Source organism: Megalops cyprinoides, chromosome 5 (genome assembly GCF_013368585.1).
Source record: "Megalops cyprinoides isolate fMegCyp1 chromosome 5, fMegCyp1.pri, whole genome shotgun sequence".
NCBI classification, from domain to species: Eukaryota; Metazoa; Chordata; class Actinopteri; order Elopiformes; family Megalopidae; genus Megalops; species Megalops cyprinoides.
Genome location: NC_050587.1, coordinates 9,571,276 through 9,596,549, shown reverse-complemented (window position 1 = coordinate 9,596,549; position 25,274 = coordinate 9,571,276). Strand labels below are relative to the sequence as shown.

General features: G+C 39.8%; 2 protein-coding genes across 4 annotated transcripts in view; one reads left to right on the top strand and one right to left on the bottom strand.

The window, feature by feature from the left end:
• The window catches only part of hook3 (hook microtubule-tethering protein 3), a 48,029-nt gene extending 34,736 nt beyond the window's left edge, over positions 1-13,293 (bottom strand). For all 3 annotated transcript variants that reach the window (XM_036528355.1, XM_036528356.1, XM_036528357.1), the window contains exon 1: positions 12,965-13,293. In XM_036528355.1, coding sequence (XP_036384248.1) covers positions 12,965-13,021 — 57 coding nt within the window. In that variant the 5' untranslated portion in view covers positions 13,022-13,293. The remainder of the gene's footprint in view (positions 1-12,964) is intronic.
• Positions 13,294-13,529: 236 nt separating this feature from the next.
• Positions 13,530-21,490, top strand: rnf170 (ring finger protein 170). The gene is made up of 7 exons (XM_036529338.1): positions 13,530-13,579; positions 15,286-15,446; positions 15,975-16,050; positions 16,692-16,800; positions 17,888-17,961; positions 18,711-18,842; positions 19,334-21,490. The coding sequence occupies exons 2-7, from the start codon at positions 15,310-15,312 to the stop codon at positions 19,601-19,603; spliced, it is 798 nt and encodes a 265-aa protein (XP_036385231.1). The 5' UTR covers positions 13,530-13,579; positions 15,286-15,309; the 3' UTR covers positions 19,604-21,490.
• The last annotated feature ends 3,784 nt before the right edge of the window (positions 21,491-25,274 follow it).

Below are 25,274 nucleotides of genomic sequence, written 5' to 3'. Positions count from 1 at the left end.
TATCGAAGGCCTGCATATCATAGCCAAAGACAGTCGTGAGCTGTGAAGAGTGTTTTCCACTGTCAGATGAGTTGGTCAGTTTCTTTTCTTGGATCCGAGCGCTCTTTGTAATTACTAAAATATCGGCAGCCATGGCACAAGCAATAGTCAGTTATAAAGCCAACTGAAGTTAAGGATTAAATGAATTTTTAATGTCAAAGCACAAATAATTCATTATTTCCATTATGTCAAAGGCAACCTAGTGATCTGCAGAAATATGTATGGAATTGAGTGGCATTCGAAGTGTCTATAGTTCACAGCACATATCAAAAAGCTAATCTCTGAGAACTGGCTTAGCATACCACTTCTGTGCATTATAAAGCAAGAGAGGAGAATAAAGGGCTTCTTGTCTAAGGAGAGCAGTGAATGTAATTACACCATTGACACTTCAAGCACTCCAAGTTGTTTGACCGGTTGTGGAGCGATTGGATGGTAAATAATATACCACGCAAAGGACAAAATGGGCATGACAAATACAGTCACTGACATTTTACTATGCAAAATGAAGTGATTTTTTTCTAGCTGTTTCATCATTTTGTTCAATTAACAATCGACTGCAGCTCCAGAATGTCACAGTGGCTGCCCTGCGTGCTGCACTGTGAATGTTGCATTATCTAATGTTACAGTTTTCATGCTGTGCTTGACACAGCATTGCAACAAAACTGTGTGTAAATACACTAGAATGAGCATAAGAAGGGAGGCAGTGTTTGCAACGTGAAATTAAATTATTCAAAGTTCATTTTGAAACTTAACATTGAAGACAGCAACAGTTTGCTGCATTTGTGTATGATTTTGTGTGTGTGTGTGTGTGTGTGTGTGTGTGTGTGTGTGCGCGCGCAAAGAATTAGTTAATGTTATTCAAATGGGAGACATAAGGTTCATAACTGCTGGAAACCTATTACATTCTGACTCAGTTGGTAAGGCTTTAAATTTAGCTCTCACATGCTGGTAAAGAAACTCTATCCTGTGATACAAGAGCTCTCACACAGCACTCTCATGCCTACTAACCCAGACTGAGAAAACCACGGCACTCAACAAATAAAAAGAATCCCAAAAATACAAACACATTTGCCTTCCTTGATTCTTCCAGCAAGATTATGAAATTACAGATCATTTAAACATCCAACCTTGAAGTTACCCATTTCTGTGTATTCAAATGCTAATTACTGGACACCTAAACATAAAATATCCAGCACTTTCTGATCATTTTCTAAAGGAGACCTACCCCTCAGTAAAATAAGCCCAATTCGTTAATATTTTCTTGCATTAAAGTGTGACAGTATATTACATTATTCCAATGTGCAGCTGTATGCAGTGCTTGGATTTAATTATTCAAATATTTAATCTTGGCAGGCATACAATATTCAACTATGACAATAATTTAACTGCATGTCAGCTTTAAGAGAACCTTAAAGCTGAAAGTCTACGAATACCTCCTTGTTTAAATTCACTCCAATCCAATTGCATCCAAGCCCCATACCATAATCAAACTCTAAAATTAGCCCCTCTGGCTCAACCTTTTTTCAGCCCTGAACCAGCAGGTAAAACATTTCCCACATGGCACCACCAGTAGAATAAAGGGTGGCAGACCAAAAAAAGGCCAAATGCATACGAAGCAAGTGAAGCGACCCTAAACAGTGTGTCCTATGCTCTCTTCACAGAGGAGGGGAGGGTGGAGAAGAGAGAGAAATGTCACAGACCCAGCAGAGGAAGTTCACACCCTTACTGTTCTCTGAATCTGAGGAAACAGAAGGGGAGTTTGAGGCTGATGTCCAGGGAAAACATACCAAAACATCCAGCTTTTTTCCACTTAAAGTACATGTTAGTTTAGAGGATGGATGAACATACGCACAGAAGCCTCAGTTCAGTGGAGCTCAGCTAATGCAACCAGCAGGTCACACCGAAATAACCCTTCGCTTGACATTAACTGGCACTCACAGCTTGGCACACCCAAAATACTCCATGACGTAGAATGCCATTACTGCAGTAACCACCATTTTTAAATACACCAAATGTGGTTTGTTCTTGTAATGAACTGTATAATAAATAACCACACTCCAGCGAGTGGCCAAAAGAGCATGTTTAAAAACCCACATATTTTATACACATTCACGGTTAGCTAGAACAGGCCCTGGAGGCCTTCTAGCTATATTGATTGAAAGAATTTTTCTCTATCACTGGCATCTGTGGAGAGTGTCCTTATCACAGCCAGTCTACTCTCCCATTTCACAGGGGGCTGCAGTGCATACCTAACAATATCCAGTGTCTGACGCCAGACCTTGGACTCTCTTGGTCTCTCATTGCCCAGGGAGACCTCAGTGTCTTTTTAGGCACAAGCCACAAGAGGAATGTGAACCGGTCACATTGCTTCCAGGGGCAGGAGCACCCTCGTGTCATTGCTACACCTAGCAAGGGACACGTTCACACAAGTCTGTGGAGCCAAACCGCGTCCACAAACCTGAACTACAGCTGAACCAGTGGTGTCATATGCACGACAAACAGCAGAGAGAGAACTTACTTAACTGTCTCATAATCGCCATTATAAAAGGATCACTTATTCGCAACAGAAGCAGATTCATTTTGATTTGACTGTGCCTACTTATCTCTGTCTTTGTACAGTCCTATCCACTGTCCCAATTTGGAAAAACTTCACAAGAAGCCATTTTACATAATGAAAAGTTCTTCCACATGAAAATAAAATGTCTGATATAGGTCTTCCTTATAATAAACGTTACAAATATAAATACTGAATGGGAAGCTCACAAATATAATACTACCAAATTATACACAATTAAGTAAAAAAAAAAAAAAATCAGATGCCGATTGGTCATATGACAATAGAACCAAACAGTTTCAGGAAAAATGATCAGCTTCAAGTTATGCTTTTTGACTCCTCTACTTGCAAAAGCATATTATATTTTGTTGATTTTCTGAACAGTCTGTGTATTGTTTACTGACACCACTGATGACATTATATAACTATTAATGATTCATGAGAAATGATTCAACTTATTGAAAGTCAGCCTGTGTTAGACTAATTTTTTCTAGCCAACTCCTTCAAAAGTGATATTTAACATATGAGGACAGATCTTTGACACTAAAATGACACTGAAAACAGACTTTGACAATGATTTGTAATTGAAAAAAGGATGGTTATGTTTGCAGTAAATACGGTATCCATCAACATTTCTTAGAAGTTCAAAACTGCCTTGGTTTTTGTGCTGAACTTGAAAGCGGTTCTGACAGCGCATCACTCCATATTTAATTATCCTGTGACTGTCTTTGGTTTATCCGCCTTAGATCTGCCCCTGAGCAGTCTGATATGGGAGGGATTACTGAACTGCTGAGTCTCCACTGGAAGCGCTGGCTCTGTTCCTCTCTGGCTGCCCTGTAAATACCGCCATGTGGTCCCGCGCTCAATGCCTTGTGATGACTGGGGCTCCCGCTCCTGAGTGGGTTCAGTCGGCTGCACCTCGCGGAAAACATTAACTTCCAACATGTTCTCTTCATTGCTGACGCTGTAGACCCAGTTTCGCTTATATGCCACGGAATCAGCTGTGCCCAGTGTAGGCATGCTGACATCTGCAAGCTGTCTGCCGTCACCGTTAATCGATTAACCGTTAAATGATTGCAGATGTACAGTATGCTGCTGTTTTAGTGCAGCACACATGTAAGGAAATGCCAGTTTCCACTGACAGAAATGCTCGTCTGAAATGATGGATAGTCTTTAACATTTTCAATGATTTCTATACGTTCCTGTTTTTGGATGATGGGGAAGTGCAATTTCAAGAAAAATGTAATATTTTCACCTTTCAGACATCCCTCAATTATGAACTGAGCTCTTCTACTGAACCAACACAGGAGTGAGGGGCAAGGGACGTGCAAATCTCTGATAGATACGTACGCCTGCCACAAATATTTTTCACACAACTCCCACAGTGCACCAAGAGGCGAATACCACTGGAGGATAGGCACATCTTCCGGACTCCATCTGAGTAACACACAGGTGCCCACATTAGCAAAATAGCGTTGAGAGTGAAGCGGCGAGATGACCCTGGCCGAGCCACCCAGTGGAACGTAGCCAATTAGTTCCACCTATGGCAGGCTCTTGGTCACTGTCGGCAAATGGCAAGGTCAGTTTCCATACCTTAGCCATAAGGCTCAATCTGCACATGTAGCAAATGTCCAAACCACTTGAGAGCTTTGGTTTCATTTTCTTTAAACACCCATATTCAGTTGCAAAGTCAAATACATCCAATTGGCTATTCTCCTAATTTTCTTATTGCTTCTTTTTCAGAAAAAAAATTCAGAAAATTAGGTAGGAAATCATACTTTCCAAGAGATTTCAGCAACTCATTTCACTGTTAGTTCAGTCCATAATATAAGTATACAAACAGCATTTCTGAAAATGTTGTATTTTGTGCCATTTGTCTTGAACATGTCTATATGCAAATAATGTTGAACAGGTCACAGGAGCAAAGGACTGTAGGTACCAGCATAGGACAGAGTTGGATTTTTACACCTATTAGACTGTGCAGCACAGTATTCTTTTTAATAAGCACTGTCTACAATGCTTTCTTGCCCACCCAAATGACAGATGCCCTCTTTTGTCCAAGCTTTCAAAACCTGGCAAATAACAGACAATTGTCAGAAAGCAAAAACCCTGAACCACATCCATCTGCTGAGAGAGGAAGCCTTTTCTGGAGCAGACAACATACTGCTGTAATTATGGGAAATCTGCTGGTGATGATGGTGTGCCAAACATGCCCCAATGACTCAAACGGCTCCAGAGCTGTACAGCGGTGAGTGTTACTCTGATAAGTCTTAAAACAACGGGGACTACTAGGCTACTAGTAAGCACATTTATAAATAAAAACTACTAGTCACCCCCATCTCTACACGCTGTTACCTTGGGCCAAGCCCTGTGGGTCTGTCACTGTGCAGATCAATTAGGCCTAGCTGGCACCAGGACTGTGTTCCTTGGTCCAGTTTGACAGATGGTCCATTCAACCTCCCGGGCAGCATATGAAGGGAGTCAAAGGAGCCAGACTTCAGATCTGTAAAAGCTGGCAGGTCCTTAGTGTGCATGTCTACAGCAGATATCTCACAAATGCAGATTACAGCATATTTTCATCATACTACACAGATTAAGTGAGGCCATATAACGTGTATCCCTGTAAAGTACAGAGGATCCCAGACTTAGGGAAGATGAAACTATGGGTACTGAAATTATGAACCAAGATCACATCTGATATATCTCTTCATTTAATAAGTACAGCTCTGCAACTGTGTTCTGCTGAAAGACTAATTGACAAGTTATAGAATACCCCTCTGAGACCTAGACCTACCGTTTGCACTGGTCTGGTATTCTTTTGTTGTTAGAATAATAAGGTTTTTGGCTAGTTAGCAAGGTTAGCTAAGGGATAAATAGCTGCCATTAGGCTTTAGCTAGCTAAATATGTCACTGGCCAAAGAATTTGGGAAATACGGTAGCTAAAGTAGTATTGTAGTGTTGATTTGCTCTTTACTTCCTGTTCGTGTCACTTAATAGACCTAAATACTAGGCCTATCACACTGGTAAACGAGCGCAATTTCTTCATATAATATTTTACTGACCGGACTGATCAGTGCACCCCTGCTCCATATACATGCAATGAATACACTCTTAAATCTTATCAAATCTTCATTTTAAGAAAGCTTGAGTTTTTGTAGATACTGACCAAATCTCAGATCTATAGCCAACTACAAAATGAACAGAATATAACAAAAGAACAAAAAGGCACGTAAGGATGTGATAGCTATTTACTTTATTGTCCACATCCATCCTCTTCTATGCTTTAGGACAGTTAAACAGATTCAAAATCAAGAGACACTAATTACAAGAGAAAATACATACAGCTAAACTTCTCCCTCTATTCGAAACCATTTAACTTGGCTACTGAAATACAAACTGATTGTGTTGTGTTATTGTATATTGCATAATTAGCACAATATGCACAAAAAGAAATATTGGTTTCCTGCAAGGGAATCCACGGCAGCACATACCTTGCATCCCATACATATATTCCTACAGTGATATAAAGTAGATTAATTTGAGGTGACCAAATTTGTAAGAAAGAACTAGATTGTTTCACTCATATGTAAACAGCCCACAACTGCAAACACGGTTAAAGATTATGCAACATTCCAAAACAGACCTACAGAAATGGCCAGGAAAACACTGTGCAATGTGTCATGGCTAAAGCTGACTACATTGGTTTAGCATTCCACTCCCACGAGAGTTTTGAGTTCCAGTTTGCAAAGGGAATTCTATTTTTTTTTTTCTTCCAGATGTGAATGCACTGCTTTCCCCTCCTCTGGGAATCTGCTCTTCTGAAGGGCAACAAAGTCTAGCAGTTCTGTGCTGTCCCACTTTTCCTCAAACACTGCAAAGTAAAGCATCTTTGATGTGATGCAGCTTTGTTGTGGACTTCAGTGACAACTCCCGCATTACAGGTATGTATTATTAGCTCTGTATGGAAGGAGATGACAACATGATTTAGGTTGACATAGCATAGTTATAATTAGTTCTGTGGTCACACAGCACAGTAACATACAGCATATAGTCCACATGAGTAGATGACATTACTATGGGACACTTAAACATCTTCAACCTGAGCAATGAAACAAAGCTATCTTTCAGTTGTTAGAGATATATCAGACTTGACCCATTGCTTTTTGATAAAAACCTAGAAGAATGATTTGTTCAGTCTTCTCTCTCAGTAAAAGCATGCTACTTGAATTAGGAGTGTCTTTTAATGAACAAGAGAGCACTTCATTAAATTTCAATCAACAGCAAGCAAAATGAAATGTCACCAATAACATTTCTCTCGTTACCCCCTACCACTGGAATATAACCCAAAAGTCCTCTCTACACGTCATCAGCGAAACACTCACAACACTATATTTAGATTGTACGCACATTCAGAGAGAGTGGTTTAATGACTCGTGCTGCATAATCAACAAGTACAGTAGGGGACATGCTGGGCTGCTGCACAGAAACCCTGAACTACTATTGAACCAGAGAGGATTTTCACTTCAGGGCCTCTTCACACCAACCCCAGAGCTTGAATGCAGCACTGGTCCAGTGTCTCAGAGCCATTATTTTTGCTCCATCGTAGACTATTAAAGACAGGATTTTACCAGCATGTTTGGGTCACTACAAAAACTAGCCAACTTGGGGCTTTCTATAACACATTTCTCTGTGAAAACTACATGAATGTTCATCTGCATTCAGGCCAACTTGTTGATATTCACTGAGGCTGAAGAGAACGCTAAGGAATGAATCATTACCATTAGCCACATTCCGCTAAAGCTCAATAGCCCCAGCAGACATGGGTCGATCTAAAAATTAGACTATGCTTCCACATGGCTCTGGATGGAGCTTTCAGCCCATATGATCACAACTGTGGTAACGGCTTCCCTCTCCCACGTAGTGATCAATGTCCCTGTCTGGCTGAATATGTTCAAAGTTTACTTAGAACTTCTATCAGATCTCGATGTAGAAATTGATTTCCATTGGTGGGATTCTATTTGACTATCCTTTCTGTCTGGCGTTTTTTTTTTTTGCACTAAAATAAAAATTGAAAAAGGTCACACCCTGCTATTTTATATAAAAAAAAAAAATCAATGAACTAATAAAATTAACCCAATAAAGTAAAATGGAAGATGCCCACATTTACGCCATTTCAGTCTGGTTCCTTTTTACTGTAAGTCAACAGAGTGATGACCAATCACAAGCTACATATGACAGTACAATGCAAACTCCATCACTATGGGAAGATTCAACTTGATTGGACAACTAACTAGCAACTCTACTATCAGTTTAAAAATGTGGCTACAGTAAGTACACACAGGTAAACTTGAAATCAACTTCAACTTCAACAATCAACTGATTCTTTAGGTACTTTATGTACTATGTTTTTCTGCTAGCTAACTCACTAGCTAGTAAACATTACTGTGGTTTAGATGTCAGCCTTAGCTGTAATTTTATCCTGCTGGCTAGCTGTTTTAGATAATAATATACCATGTTGCTACCATGCAGATGTGCACCGCACAGGATAGTTAAAATGTAGCTTCATTCACAGTAAATTATTCCAACTGGCTGGTGAATTTTTCCATCTGCCGGCCATCCTGGCAGCTGCACCAAAATATTCGTTTCAGACCCCGATAGGCTACATTCTGTGGTGTCAGGCTACTTCTTCTATCATTATATGGAAAGGTTGCATAAGCACGCCTACTTCCACCAAACATAAGATAACCACGCTGTGGCAACTTCAGTTTCCACTTTAATACCTCCACTATTACAAATTACAACTAACCAATCTCAGCCTTTTGATTAAACAAGAGAGAATGGCCTCAAGTCAAAAGGCAAGTGAAACTGCCTGTGGTCTGGATGATGGAAGACAGCATTTTGCAGGAAGTGGGTCTGTGAAGTAGAGGCTGAGTAAGGCGTACTGGATGGAGCAAAGCACTGACCTGGCTGTGGTGTAATCACAGTGGCTGTGTGGATAGTGATGAAGTGAGTCATCAAGTTCATTGTTCACCCATGACATGTAGCAGAAGACTCATGGTAACTGTAGCCTACATTTTTCCATCGTTTGTTAGCATGAAGTGCTTCCAAACTGATGTCTAATGAGTGCCATATTCCACCATTTTTCAGACCTTTCACTTTTCATCTTCAAGCGATGCGTTTTGCAACCTTTGATTATGCTGTTAAGGACCATTTGTCAAAGGCAAGATGGAAACTAACAATTTTTCACCTACTGTGCATTGAAGCAATACTGCTAAAAACTATATAGATGCATTCTAACTTTCACTGCCTAAACCACAGATTCTATACAAAGACATAGCAATAACAGCTCTCACCCTTACTGCAAGCCGTAAAATAGCTAGCTGGTTGGAGGACATAATGTGTAGAAAAAACTAACAAAGTAAACATGCTTGCTGATGTTCAATGACAGATGCTGGAGACTGTGTCCACAATCAGGAATGTTTTCTGCTCTAGCCCACACTTATGGCCTCATTCACTCAAGTGTGGATTCAGCAATGTCAGCAAAATATCACTCCCAAGTATGTACTCAGATCACAGGTGTGGTGGAGCGCTCAGCTGGCACTGTACCTCGTTGCCGCTCAACACAATAACACACAGGGACACAGGCATAGAATTGCAACTGTGTGGAATTCTGTGATAATCTGACAAACATACTTTTCCATTCTTCAGGTTACAGTTTTACATTTACATTTATTCATTTGGCAGACACTTTTATCCAAAGCGACTTACATAGGTTACAGTTCTTTACCATGTTGTCCATTTATACAGCTAGATATTTACTGAGGCAATTGTGGGTTAAGTACCTTGCCCAAGGGTACAGCAGCAGTGTACCAGCGAGGATTGAACCGGCAACCTTTCGGTTACGAGTCCTGCTCCTTAACCACTATGCTACACTGCCGCCCGTTTTAGGCTGTCTGTTGTTTGTGTTCCCTCGTGGCTTGACACCTCTGGAAAGCGGAGCCTACAGAATTTCACAAGCTGTGTTTGTGATCTGCAGAACTATTTACCCCTTTTCAGACCCATTCAGGCCCACCCAGTAAATATGCCAAGCAGGATTCCCCTTCAAATCACCCCGGAACTCTGAGACTGTTTGTTGTGACAACATCATAAGTTCCGGCATCATTTTTTCCACAACAGACTCTCCACAGACATAGCATATTTAACCCTGGTCACAACACTACTGAACACACTATATGATAAAAGTAAGAAAAATGTGGTAGTTCCACAAACAAAATAAACTTGTCGCGACTGTGGAAAGCCTATATGAGCAAACCCGAGAATTGGCCTACTTTCTAAAGCTTGGGATTTGTTTTTTCTCCTTCCAGCAAAAGTTTTTTTGGTCCAAGGTGTCTGAAATGTCCTTGTTTGCACCTTGTTTCAATCCTAAATGTTGAGGGAAGTATCTGTAGTTATTCTACAACTGCAAACTGTGCCCATAGGTGATACATTTTAAATTTCACCAGTTCAAATTCCTACCTAAATCCACAACAACTAGACATTAATCATTTTCTGGGCATTTTTTTCCATTTAGTTTTCCTTAATGAAGAGCAGTAAAATCCCAAGATGGAACCTATATGTCTGCTGATGAATTTTCAACTTCAACAAGCCCTCTCAAAGTACACTTAGGGTAAAAATAATGCTTTGAGGCAGTTTCTGAAAGTTTTTACTGAAATTCATTCCATACTAGTTCAGGTATGCATGTGAAGGTATGTTAAAACTCAACCTTATTTTTATACAAAAACTAACAACTAGGCTAACCAAATTAAACTATCTAATTGATTGGGGCAATTTTTCTTTTTTGCTTAAATGTGTCATATTTCTATTCATGCTGTTCATCTACACTTACGGAGACCTTGAAGATTAGCTGTGCACAATACAGTGAAAGAGTATGCAATGGACTTCTCAAACTGGTCTGTTTTGGTGATTACATTCAAGTGAAAAGGAAAATATCCTATCCAACCTATCCAACAATGGACATCCTCTATATTTTGTGTTTTAAATTACTCACTCAAGTTATTGGTTCTGGATACCAAAAAGCAACTGACTGAAAAGCAACTATTCGTCAGAACATGGCAAAGCTTCCCTTAAGCTTTGTTGTACAAGTCATTTTATTTTTCTGTAGTGAGGTATGGGAAAGAGGTATGGGAATGAATATCTCAAAAGCATTTATACACAGTGCGATACATGTCGTTGTAAAACCTACGGTTTCAGCTTGCTGTACCTCTGTCTTATACCAGCTTAATTTGATAAACGATTATGAATATTGCATTACTCGTGGAAACCATGTTTGCTTGATTGTAAGCTGCTCTGTGTCAGTCTTCACGCCACGCCGTGTTAATGGCAATGAATGTGTTCTGTTTGCTCAGGGCAATCCAGTGAACCGCTGAAAACCGCTGAAGCCATACCAGCACCAATTTACAGTTGGCAGTTAAAAGATTCAAGAGCTGTTTTACTTGGGACAATGGAACACGTTTGGAATACTCCAAATTACTAGATTCTTCAGAAGAGTTTTTTTTTTCTTAGACAAGATTTAGGCCACCAACTACTCAGTCAGATTAACATGTGTGTTAACTGCATGTCGACTGTTACAGAAAGAAGCAGGCCTTCCCATACCTGCGCAGTCTAATTCAGCAGCAAAGCGAACGTGGGTGATAAGGGATCGGTACGATTCGTGATTCTATTTTCAGTTTCATTCGATACTGCAGCTCTTCGTGCTGACTAAATTTATTTATACGTAACGTAAAACTAGCGATTACCAATTGTTACTATTGCCAATTAAAGCTGTCAAGGTGTGCAATAAAGCTAATGGCTGACACTGCAGATAACCCACTAATGACAGTTGAGAAGTATCTGAATATTCTTGTGTCGCGTTTTGAAAATACAGAAGCATTACTATGCCTTCAGACCTGCTGACAGCTCTGACGATAACGACGTGCGTAATCGAAAATGCCTGAAATTCCATGCAATGGGTATTTACACCTGAAACACTGCTATGTTAACAAAGGAAAGCAGATGTCGCACTGAAAAGCCAACAAGCTGTCACTGAAATCGAATTTTAGATCACTAACAAGTTAACTTTCCTGCTCCACACGGATCAATGTCTAAAAAAATAACAGGATAAAGAAACATAATTACATTTCACAACTGTCCTTCCGGTCGCATTGAAGTCGTATAACGCCCGTTGTCTTCATTCTTGTCTGGCTAGCTAGCTCGAAACTGAAAACGCAGTAAATACCCATGTGATTCTGGACGTTCGTTTTTTGAAAGTACTTTATTACCTAGTCATGTAGCTTCTAGCAAATTGCCTGTGTTTTTAATTCAATAGCGATCTAGCCACCTGGATCAACTGTCATGCGTTTTCATTACTAAGAATACACGTTTCTAGCTAAAGTAACTGGCAAATCCTCTCTCACATACAAAAAAGAGGGTTTATCCAGGGAGGGTGGAGCATGCTGACATGCCATCAAAACCAGCACCAAACCATCCCAACTCTCCAACCCGCTGATCGTTTTTTTTCCATGATTAACTTTGTTAGCCTAGCTTCTTTGGGCTTTAAGTACGAGTCACATTCCTTTCATTCCATTCTTGTTATTAAATACCGTTAACTAGCCGGCCAACTAACTAATATTGCCAAGACGATCCACTCAAAAACTAGCTCAATTATTCAACTAACAGAAAACGTTAAATGGGTAACATGCAACAAATTCAAATAATTATCTGCAGAAAAATCTACGGACAAATTGGCTATCTACATACACGTTTCACTTTAATAATAATAATAAAAAAACAATCAATAAATTTGAGTTAGGCAACTACCTTGACACGTTGTTAAGTCAAATTATATTGTGAAATATGGAAAGAGGAAGGACAGCAAGATAGGAAACCAGGCCGGTGCCTAGCTGGCTGGATCGGCAGTTATATGAGCTTAGTTAGCTTACTTCGGCTAACCACACTATAATCCATCTCTGTATTTCTCTTTTATTGACACCCCAAACTGATACATCACTAAGGTTAGGTATTGCCAACTCTGTTGTTGCAGCTAGGTAATCTCTCAGGTTTTGGAGCGGATGTTTTTATGTGTGTGTGTGTGTGTGTGTCTGTGTCTATGTGTGGAGGGGGGTGTCAAACGCTAGCTAGCAAGCTAAACTTCAGCTAACGAACGGCAGTCTATTTTATCAGTAGCCTACCCCGGCTACAATTTATTGAGCAACGTTTTCTACAGCGGTAGGTAGTTAACTATCCCAGCAAACGCAAGAGGTCGCGTCAAACGAAAAATTCTTGCTAGCCCCAAGCTAACTAGTCTATTTAATCGGAAAAATAAAACATACTTACCCATGTCAAAAGGCTTTCGCACAATTCGACCCGATCCACAGACTCCAAAGTACTCATCGTAGATAAATATCCACAAGATCAAGCCAACGAGAAACGTTATCCTTTAAATACACCGTTACCGCACAGTAATACAATCACAAGACGTCTGACAAAGACAAAGCGTGCGGAAGAGGTCTGTCTGGGTTTTTCACCGCTGTATCAGTCCCACTCCCGTTATGGCTAGCTCTTCAAACAGTCTCTGATGTCGATTAAAAGAGAAATAGCGACAGATTCTAGCTAAAACAGCCACGGAGGGACGCACAGCTACTCCACCGGTTTCTCCCTCTCGCCTTCTCCCTCTCCCAGCCTGGCGGGGTCCTACAGATGCCACCCAGCAAAATTAGGGCAGCCCTGCTCTGGCAAGGACCACTTACGGGTGCAGAACCCTTGATTTTTTTCCAATTATGAACACGTGTGTTATATTTTTTAAGTTATTCTAAAAGTAGGAAAATATTTTTATGCCGGTAGAAACATAAACACAACAGGCAATAGTGGAGACGGCATATCCACGGAAGGCCCCGGAATATGAATGCGGAAGTTGCAGTATGACTAATTCCTATGGATAGAGACAGCCAGGTAACAAAGTGTAAAATATAAGTTTTACCTATCAATGCATGTTTAGCGTTGCCAATTTTGAGTAGGCAAAACATTTATCTCTCTTGTTTTTTTTCTGTCTCGGTTTGTATTTTGGGTCATCTAACGCAGCCCCTTGTCGATAAGATAGCTAGCTGACTATAGCTAGTGGTATTCATCTAACGTTAAAAGTAGCTACCTTAGCTAGCTAGTTTGCTTTAGGTAACATTGGCTAAATGCGCTAGCTAGTCTCCATTGGGTAACATTAGGTAGGGGACTGGGATAAAAAGACCCTAACGTGCTCGCTATCTAGATGGTTTACGTTATTCCTGAATGCATGTCATGAACTAGATAGATGCGTGGCTAACTACTATACAGTCCATTGCTGTAGCTGGATAGCTAGCTAGAAGCTTTCCCAAACTACTTTACCAGCGTTAGCCAGATATATTTCGGGATCTTCCGAAATCACGCCGTCAATTTGCCAACATGCTGATATTCCGGGAGATCCAGTGCAACGCTAACTAATTAAAGTGTGTGGAAATGTGATACAACAGGTAGCGGTGCAAGCTGGCTGTCATTTTCCAGTTATGTTACGATAGATAGTTACATATTTGAATGTGGTTAGCTGGCTCTGTGAGACGGATCTAGCTTGCCAGCCAGCGGAAATTGCTTTGACATTTCACTAGACTCATGTAAGGGCATGAGTCAAAAAGAGTCCCGTTGTAAGATAAATTCTTAGCACTTTGTCTGTCTGGTTATACAGTTTTCTAACGTAATTCTATTCTAGCTGTGTATAACCGTCTAAGCAAACTGACCAACTTAACTGCTGCCACTACCTAGGTAACGTTTGTTGTGCAGGCCATAAGTAAATTAGCTGGAACAATATATCTGATGGTGTAGGATTCTGTATATAGTTGTAGTTGAGTAATTTTGCGAAGTCTTTATTAAATCCATATTTACGATCACAGGTTATAATCATTGTTATGTCTGAACGGATAAATAAATGATGCAGCTGTAGTTAGAAAATTCAACGAAAGCCACATTGGCACTTTTAAAACAAGGTCATTTAGCAGTAATTGTTAAAATTTATGTGTTACGTTTATGTGTTTATAGTTGATTGTTAGTGACTGCTGCATTCAGAAATATTTTCATGGCGTCAATTCTACTGTCTTATTTTGTGAATCGACGCTTTTCTTTTATAGAGACGTCCTAACTTCCTTTTAAAGGCAAAAAGCTAGTTATTTTCAAATAAAATATTCAAATTACGTACAATATTTAGTCAGTTAACATTGTGTGTGTCTGGTCTTTAACTGTCAGCAGCAAATTTAAGATTTTTTTTTTAATCAGTTACGTATTTTTGTTAATATAAGGAAAATCCAAATTTACAGTGCTGTGTAAGTAAAATAAACAAACATTGTCTTGTCTCAAACATGACAATACAATTTGAATCCTGTCTGTATGTGTCCTCTCTGAATGTGGAGTTTTCTGCCTCATAATGTCTGGACTAAGAATTATGTCAGGTTTTGTGGCTCAGACTAGACACACAAATACCAGGACTTTCCTCTGCAGTTTCCTGTTTGTGGACATGAATCCACAAGGGACCGTCTGCTCTTTGCTGTTGAATTGCACTGTAGCAGCACCTGTAAGAGCTTGATAAACATGGCTAAAGCTTCTCTGACTCTACGGATTTTCCCCCTCCTGTTTTACAGTGGTGCAGGGTATGATACTGTGGAATGGACGAAAACCAGTGGGTGGTTGTGAACCCAATGCAAGATGAGGACTCGCTGATAGAAGGGATCAGCAATCCGGTTCTGGCTGTGGTCGTTCTAAGCATTACCTTTCTGGGTGGACTCGCGGTTCTCCTGTGCAGGTAAAGACTCCAGCAGAGACTCCTTCGTTCACATTGGCCCATCTCAGAAAAACTGAGTGAAATGTCTTTGTGTCTGTGTTATTTCTGAGTAAATAGGTGACATCATTCTTGTGTCTTGTGTCAAAAGAAAGGGTACACATTCTTATGCACGTCTGTCTCCATGAGTTGTTCTTGGACATATCGTGGCACTGTTTTCTGCTTAAATTACTTCACTTATATGTAAAGCTTTACACAAAAGTTGAAGAGCATGAAAACTCATCTAGTAAAATATGAATGTCCATAAAGTTGGCATGTTCAGCTGATAAGGGATTAGTAAACATGAAGATACCTACAGTGAATCCATATCAGTATTAACTGCCTGCTGTTTCATGGATAATGTTGTTATTTTTCCCATTTGCTGATGATAGAGTTGAATTAATGTGTTGACACTCATAAACACAAGATCGCTCTGAAGACAGGATGTGCCGTACTTTGTTTAAATCTGGGCTGTAAAAACAGAGATTATTCAGATGGTTTGTTTATGTTCAGAAATGAGCAGCAGAATATCCACCCAGAGAACCAGGAGCATGTGAGGATTGTCCGACAGCAGCTCCAGTCTGAGCAGGTACACAACCATAATTTTTTTATGCTGGCAAATAGTTCAATGTTCATCTCGTATTGCTCAAGGACAGAGTTTGGTTGGACGTGCAACCTGTTTGTCAAACATTGTAGGGGCCATTGACTTGGCATGTCCAACTGAACCCTATTCCTGGGATAAGCTGTCAAATGCTTTTTGTACTTTTGCACAGCACTAATAGTTAATGCACATCCCAAATGATATATATATATATATATATATATATATATATATATATATATATATATTGATTTCTGTGTGTGTGTGTGTGTGTGTGTGTGTGTCTCTGTGTCTGTGTGCCTAAATTAAAATAGAAATTTTGCATGCTGTTATTGTACAAGGAACAATTCTAGATTCCCGTTGGAGCTATAGGGACAGAATCCTGTTTTTGATGTTTGCATATGGACCTTGCCATTGCATCTGAGAAGACTAGTGCATTCCCAAAATTTGAAATGTACTTGTTATATTAAAATTGTAGAAGTCACCATAAGTCTTTTTCAGACTGTAAACATGGGCTGAAAGTCCCTCTGGAGCACCGAATTAAGAATCCTTTGCAGGTTGCGTTAGCTACTTCCCGCTCTTGTGTTTGAGTCACTTTTCCTGCTTATTTGTTTCCTCCTGTGGTCTAGGATGCAGCTGCAGAGCCCAGGCATCAGTTCTACACAGACATGTCCTGTCCTGTTTGCTTACAGCAGGCCTCGCTGCCCGTGGAAACCAACTGTGGCCACCTCTTCTGTGGTCAGTACTTAACAGCGGTGTGACCTGCCAAATACATTTGGTGACATTTTGTCTGTACAGCTGTCATAAATGGTGACCTCCAGCTTTTACAACCAGGCATCTCAATGTGCAAATTAAATGTAGAATGAGATAACGGAGAGTATTAATTTGGTGTCACACAAAATGATGATGAACATTAAAATAGTATCAGGACAAAAAGTCATTAGGTCTTGTTGACAACTGACAACAACAATTTGACATTTGTGTGGAGTAGGTGACAGGCAGAGGAGGCAATAAGCTTTACAATAGGGATAAGAAGAGACAAGAGCTTTCCAATAACTGATCTGACGTGCATGTTGAAGGTTGCTCTTTTATGAAAGACTGATTTGAAAGATCTGAATCTTATGAAGAAATAGCTCACCAAGGCTTAACTATTCATTCACAGATTGAAGTAGTTTCTCTTAAATGTGCTGGTGTGTCAAGAGTAGTGAGTCACACCCCGGAAAGCTTCTGAGGTTTACTGTGCACTAGAGGGCATTATTAGGCTTATTGTATAAATATGCCAGCCATGTATAAATGGAACAGGATTGAAAGTGAAACTCATATGAAGTGAAATCCTCTAATTCAAATGATTTAGTGATTTAGTATGATGCCAGATTACTAAATTTGTCATTTGTCTGTAAGATTTTGTGAAAGCCCGCTCACATGTTTAAGAATCATTTTTGTTTAACATTTGGTTGCTTAGCAGATGCTCTTGTGCAGATGTATGTATGTGTGTTTATTTGTGCATTCTTTCATATAAACACATGCATGATTTATAAATGGATCACAATACAGTTAAGATAGTAAATCTTCACAATGTATTTAAGGAAACAAAAATCACCCATTTAATAGACTAAAAATGGGTGATGCTACTCCTAAGCCAAATCTGCTATAATGCTTAAAAAGCCTTGATCAGTTTATGGGATGCAGAATTTTTCCATTCCCCTACTTTGATGAATCATTAATTCTGCTCTTTCAGTAGGTCTGTTACTGCTCTCTAGACATACTTGTTTTATCAGCTGTTGACTTTCTGCAGTTTGATGTTGTATTTTTTTTTCATCTCAAGGTCCCTGTATCATCGCATATTGGAGGTACGGGTCATGGCTTGGAGCGATAAATTGTCCCATCTGTAGACAAATGGTAAGATTTGGGAGCCAGGTTCTCTGTGACCATTACAATGACCTTATGTAGATGCAGGGCATCTACACAAAACCTCTACTGGCTTAGTCAACCACCCTTTTCATCATTTTAATATTCAATCGCAGCATTTAATTATCACAAAGATTGTGGTAATGCCCTTATAGAAAGACATGATCTGGAGCTGCCTCAGCAAGTCACCACTGCTGGACATATAATGTTTGTCCTTCAGGTTTTTATTTACTGCATGAATGACCTTTTGATAGAAGCCATGGCACAACAGGCTTGCAGAGAACAGTTGTTAACATCTCCCTTAGAGACTTTTATCACTATTACATGCTGAAGATCATGATATTAATATTGTTGTTCCCTGTGTGGATCTTTTTTTGACACATTTTTGAGAGATGAAGAGATGGTGACTGACTGTACCTATCTGGATAACATTATTTCAGTACACACTTCATTACAAGGCCACAAAGCAAATACCAATGGAATATCTGCAAATTTTAAATTTCACACTGGGCAACGACTGAAATTTTCAGTTTTTATCAATGGAGTTTTTTCTTCCATTTGTTTGAGGATAGTCATCACTCACAGTCACACACACTGTGACTGAAATACAAGGCTTTACTGCATCACTGACTGAAATGCCATGCTCTGCTGTATCACTGCATGAAAGGCACTAGTGTATCACTGAGTGAAATACAAGGCTCTGCTGTATTACTGACTGTTCTTTCCTATCTGGTTTACAGGTGACACTGTTGTTCCCGCTCTTCCAGGAGGGTGACCTGCCAAATCAGGCCCAGGATGGACAGGTGGAGGCAGGACAGATCCTGCAGGACGTCAATGACTACAACCGGAGGTTCTCGGGTCAGCCGAGATCTGTGAGTGCATCTTGTATGCCCTTGTTAATACAGTAACACACCGAAGTACAGTCGTATCATCTACAGCAAAGTCAGTCCTTTGCCTATTTGCATCTTAAGGCCCAAGAATTGCATTACGTGTGACAGATTTTACTGTGTAATTTGACTGTGAGTGATTTAAAGCCATTATTCACTACTGCCATTGGCTAACATAGCAAACCAAACAACCAACTGTGACTCACTAGTATGGTATAGTAGTAATTTGTCATATGTTTTAAGTTTACTGCCATAATTTATTGCATATTTAAGTCATGTGAATCGTGTGTGAACAGAGATTAGTGTGTGAAATTTTTAAAAATTGCAAACATGTATAAATTTTGCCATGTCATTTTTTGTTGCTTTTACTAGACACAGAATTGTTTATATTAATTACTTTAGCAATATGTTTATGTAAAAGCACCTTAAGCGTGTTCCCGCAATGACAATGTTCGAACCCATGTTTCCTCGCCCAGCTGATGGACCGGCTCCGCGACGTCCCCACCCTGCTGCGCCACGCCTTCCGCGAGATGTTCTCGGTGGGCGGGCTCTTCTGGATGTTCCGCCTCCGCATCCTGCTGTGTCTGGTGGGGGCGCTCACGTACCTGGCCTCCCCGCTGGACTTCATCCCCGAGGCGCTCTTCGGCCTGCTGGGCTTCATGGACGACCTCTTCGTCATCCTGCTGCTCTTCATCTACATCTCTATCATGTACCGCGAGGTCGTGACCCAGAGACTGGTGGGGTGACCCCTCCGCCCCTGCCACCACCCCCACCACCACCCCCACCCCCACCCCTCAGGTCAAAGACACGTTTAGCGCTGGGGTTGTGCTGCCTGCTCCCTATTGTCTCAAGAACTGTTACCTCAAGCTCCACCGGTGTTCAGTGAAGCTCTGTTGGCACAAGTTTATTAAAAGGGAGTCCTCTGAATTTTTCAGTGGTGTCACTTGTTTTGCTGATGCTGACTGCCATACAAAGCTGCCATCTCTTTGACCCCAGAAATGTTCTTTTTTCTTTCCATATGAGGGGAAAAATTTACCCCTGTTTGTCAATGTCCAATATCCGTGGTTATTTTAGTTCAAAAATAATCTTTTGAAGCATTGTACTTGAAAAAGTGGGTTTTGAAAATATCTCACCACACAGATATGATTGGCAAATTTTCAATTTTAATGTAGCATTCATTAAGTATCATGCCTAAAATGAACATTCATTTGTGGAGTTTTGTGGAGGTATTTTTGAATGATGTCAGTTTATGTAAGACTGTGAAAAAATCAGAGGACTCCTGTGTTTTTCAAAGTTATTTTGTGTGGGGAGATGACATTTTAATAAAGCTTGGACGACCTCTGTTTTTTGTTAGTCTGGTACAAATTGTGTGTACAAATCCCTTAAAGCACACCTTGGGTTCCTCTCAGAGGATGCTGGATCTTTGGAAAGTGTTTTGTTGGCTGTACCAAGAACCTGTATATCAACCCTGCAGAGATTATTTGCATTTGCTGCACCCAACCGCACACTCTCCCATAGTGTAGCTTCTGTTTCTAGCACTTATAAAATTGTTCCAAGGAACTTCAAAAATAATGTGAAGGTTGTAGTGAAAGAAATTAAAGGGAAATGACAAGACTAGGATGAACTAGAAATGTTTTAGTTTTTTCTCAGAGAAATCCCTCTGAGCCACTTGAACAACACAAAATGGCCACCGTCACTGACAGAAATAAAGAAGTAGAAACCACGAACAAAAATGTCAGAACACGGAAGAATTTACTGGTGTGAAATGAAATAACACTGTGGTTTTGCGTACTTCGTTGACTGCAGCTTCTCTCTGGCGGAACTGTTCAGTTTTTTCTGCCTTATTCACATTGTTTGTCATGCGTTATCTATGCTGGTGGAGTTGGTGTCACTTTATTTTAAGGGCTTGTTTATATTGTTTACCAAATAATAGTATGTGTCACTGCTTTGCAGACCAGCTTCTAGAACTTTTTACAGACCCGTTAGAATGTATAATAGATGTCCTATTGATGGTTTAAAGTCTTAGGAAAAAAAAAAATCACAAATTATGTTATTTTGGCAGATTTGGTTCTTCTGACATAATTGTCACCAGTTTACCTTTGTGTTACGTTGTGTCCAAAGGAGACGTGCAGGATACAAATAAAACAGTTCATCTCATTTAAACTGGTAAAACTGGTGTGCTAAATTGCATAGACTTCATTAGTAAGCATTACTGCATGAATAATTTGAGAGGTTACAGTATAAAAAAGTCCTCATTTGCAAAGTACGACTGTGCAGCTCATCTGAGACAGAACGATAGCAGTCAAAAGGAATGTCTGCCTCTTGCTGTACTCGTGACAGTGGCTGCATTGTGGTCGGGAGGGTGTGGTTTCTGAGAAATTGCTTCCCTATGAAATCAAAGCTTGTGTTTCAGGCAAGCCTGATTAGTATTATGAAAATTGATATAAATTTTATGCATTCTGGCCTTTTCTTCTGCTGTTCTTTGACCTGTTGGATATTCTGAATGTGTCCCACTCTATGCAGTGGTGTGTACGAATTTAGACTAATTCAAGAACTTCAAACCATTGCACTAATGTTCTTTATCAGTACAGGCAATAAAAGTCATGTGTTGACGTCAAATATAAGATTTGTTTCAAAAGGGAATTGTTTACATGTGTTTTCTCATTTGGGAAAAAAAATATTTTGGTGCTCATATTTTTTGCCTGTCACCTTTGTTTTCATTGAATTTAATTTGATGCATTTTTTTTTTTATTTAGTGTGTGTGTGCTTGTGTTTCTGTGTTTAATTATAATTTCCATGATGACATTCGTATGACTTCAAGCTCAGCAAGGATTTTGGCCCTGACCCCAAATGCTACAGCTAGAGCTGTACGGTACATTGCAAACTTAGGGCAGAAGCTTTACAGACATTTGAAAATACAATATTTATTTTCTCAGCAGATACAAAAGCCACCCAACTTTACTGCAGTATCTTTCATTTTTCTCTCTATTATAATAACTTCTATTGTTATGAAATAATTAGTGCTTTCTTATTTACCACCCACCACTACTAATAACTGCTAATCTTCAAGCCAGTGTTCAGTATCTCTGCAGGGCTGGCAGTGTTGGGGGACAGTGTGATAGGACAACATGTTGTGAAATGGAAACTAATTGCACGTTGCATTTGCAGAACATAGTCAATTGCGCAGTTTCAGTTGATTCTATTTCCTTTATTTAGACAGCAGAACACAAACTCATACTATGTAAAATAATGGAACTCAATCTGTAGTACAAATGAGCATGTTCAAGACTAGATTAAACATACATATCATCTGTGCAGTTAAACTATCTGACATAGTCCATACATATCATCTGCACAGTTGAAATATCTGAAATAATTCGTACACACCATCTGTGCAGTTAAACTATCTGAAATAATCACCTAATGTGTACGATTATGTGTATGAAGGCAGTGTTTTACTTTGTTTTTTTTAACTGAAGATAACAGTGGGTTTTGCCAACCCTCAAAATGACATTTGGCCCACACAAAATTTTAAATGATTAATAACTGTTTGCTGTTATTTAAAACAAAAACAGCTTACGCAGCAGATTTGTTAATGAGACACTTATAATCTAATTTCCCTGTAACTGGGCACCTTGCGTGCAATTAATTAATCGCATCCTTTGTGAGGATTAACCCGAAGGTCCCAGATGGAGGAGACAGTGAGCTGTGTCCTCAGCCGGCTTAATCGATTCGACCAGCTGCAGACCGCTCCCCGCTGCGTCGCGCTTAAGCGGCCCAGGGAAACCGGCACGGCGGCTTCGTTTGCCTCCCGCTCCCGGGAAGTCAGCGCGGTTTACTCTGAAACCGCTTTCGGGCAGATGACGAGCTGAGACGCACGACCTCGCCTGCGGTAGGGCAGCACTTTGCCCGTTGACGTTAATACTACATGTGAAGGTGGTGCAACTGTTTCTGAACGCGTTGAGAGAGAGAATTGACGTTTCAACCACTCGGAGGGTGTAAACCGGTGCTGTGCGCTCTCGGAATGGTGCGTCATTGATTGCAGTGATGTCAGGTGTATGGGCGAGGTTTTTTTTTTTTTGTTCTGGGAGTGGAAAAAAACTTTCAAAATTGCCCTTAGCTGATAGATGGAGCCACGCTTAGGGAGCGGTCGGTGTTGGTCTGGCGTCACCCATCTGACTGGAAAATGGAAGTGAGGGCATATTACCCGCATCCTGTGGCTTTTGAGTTTTGTGAATGTGATGACACAGTCTTAATGAGCCTTTATGAAGAAAAAAACTGGTTCCCTCACTGCGTTCTTGAACATCTTCGCTCGTTCTGGGATGTCCTAGCATGTTATGTAGCTTTGGATAAAAGCCAAATAAATAAATTGATTTTTTTCACTGGGCTTTTTCTTAACTTTCAGAAATAAATTTCAGAATGCTCTATTTTTCAGAAAATGAACCTGAAACTGAAGACCAAAGTGGGTTGTAGTTGAATTGCATCTGCCCCCTAATCTCTCTCACATGAAATGGAATTACAAGGACAGCCATTTACAATAAAATATGAGAAAAAAACATTAGTACTGAAGTATCCTTTTTCTTTTAACATCAGATTTGAATTCTTATCATTATGTGTATTTTTTTTTTATATTTTCAGTTTGGGTATGCCAAGGGTAAGGTCTCCATTAGAGAGCCTTAGCTTTTTGTCAAACAATAGCACAATAATTTACTTTTCTCTCCATTATACACCTTCTTCGTCTTCTTTTATTTTTGTTGTTGTTATCTCTTGGCACTTACAGTGAGCATATCAGAGCTGTCCTACAACCTAGTAGTACGTGCATTTGTTCCTGGATTGGGCACCAGATGGCAGCAGAAGTCAAGTGAAAACTCGGTTTTAGGCACTAACACTACAAGAGCAATATTGGCAGATGAAACAAAATAAAAAGAGTGTGCTTTTCAACAACTCATTTCATATCAAAGATGAATCTGCACACAGTATTACAACAACAGTGCACTGCCTTATTTCTGTGAATACTTTGCACCATACTCAGAGCTGTAGGTAATGTTCTAGGAAAATGGCCAAGCATTATCTATGTAAATGTATATGATGTCTGTGTGTACTTTGTGCAAGTATATGTCCTTGTAAGTATATTCTTTTAAACAAGCACACAAACTATTATGTAATATTCCTGAAGTAATACTGTTTGAGTATGGATGTTGAAGTGATATTTCAATGTGAATGCAATAAGTTTCCCACGGCTTTTCCTTGCTGTAATACTCCACTTCGATGTTAGGATTAACGGAAAGAAGGATCAGCCAAAAAAAGATAGCACAGTCTGTATTTGGAAGTTTACAATCTTTAGAATAATTAAATTTGCGATTTTTAAATCTCTGGTATGTGTTTATCAAGAAAAGCATTCCAAAAACATTACACTCCAAACTTTATATTTAACTTAAATTCATTCCAGTTCATTCCAGTCCATTCCAAGACTTTGAGAGAGGGACAGTGAGACACAAGATGGAGCTATCTCATTAGACTAGCCTTACTCACAACGAAATGCACTCAGCACTTCACTGCCATGGCAAGTTCTAACAGGGAGAGACAGCAATTTGGAATGCATAGGAAAACTGTATTTATCTTTTCCCGTTGTGGTGAAAGATCCAGTGGGAGTGATCCGAATACTTTTGATTAATTACACTGGCTGGGTGTATTGCATACCTTCCATAGCTTTCACCCACCTCAGAGGCATGCCTACCCAGGGCTTCAGGGGTGAGGAGGTACAGTCACAAGACAGGCACGTGCCTGTCATTTAATAAGAGCAACTCATTTCCTATAAAGCAGGACCTGGCATACCTCACAATGCAACTTGAGCATAACTTCTTTAACAGGGAGGCAGCAGGCATCTTAAGCAACTGAACTTCAGTGCTATACCCCCAGTTTCCTTTAACTGACACACAAATCAGATCAAAGCCCTGTTCCCTCAAAAAATGTTTAAATGTGTTTTTTTTTCCCATAAGTTTTTGGTTTTGGTGAACCCTAATTTTGAATCCAATTTTAAAAAATGCTTCCAGTGCTCTTAGCCTCTGCGCTTCAGAGGGACAATTAAAGATAAGACAAGGAAATGGAACTTATTAGTGCAAACAGAAATGTGCTTAAAATTAAATCCTCACCATTCTTTCCTGCCAACGTTTATAATGCACTGCATGTTTCCCATTAAGATAAGTAAAGACAGATAAACAGTTGTTTTATAATTGAGGTCTAGAGAACACTAGTCTTACATCCCTTCAAAACTTTGACTTTTTACTTTTTCTTTACCTTTATTTGGCAGATGCCCCTTATTCTGGGTGGATGACAGAACAGTGTCACATCAATGCAATTACACATGACAACCAAGACAACAAATAACATATACAGCACAAAATACACAGCACGCCA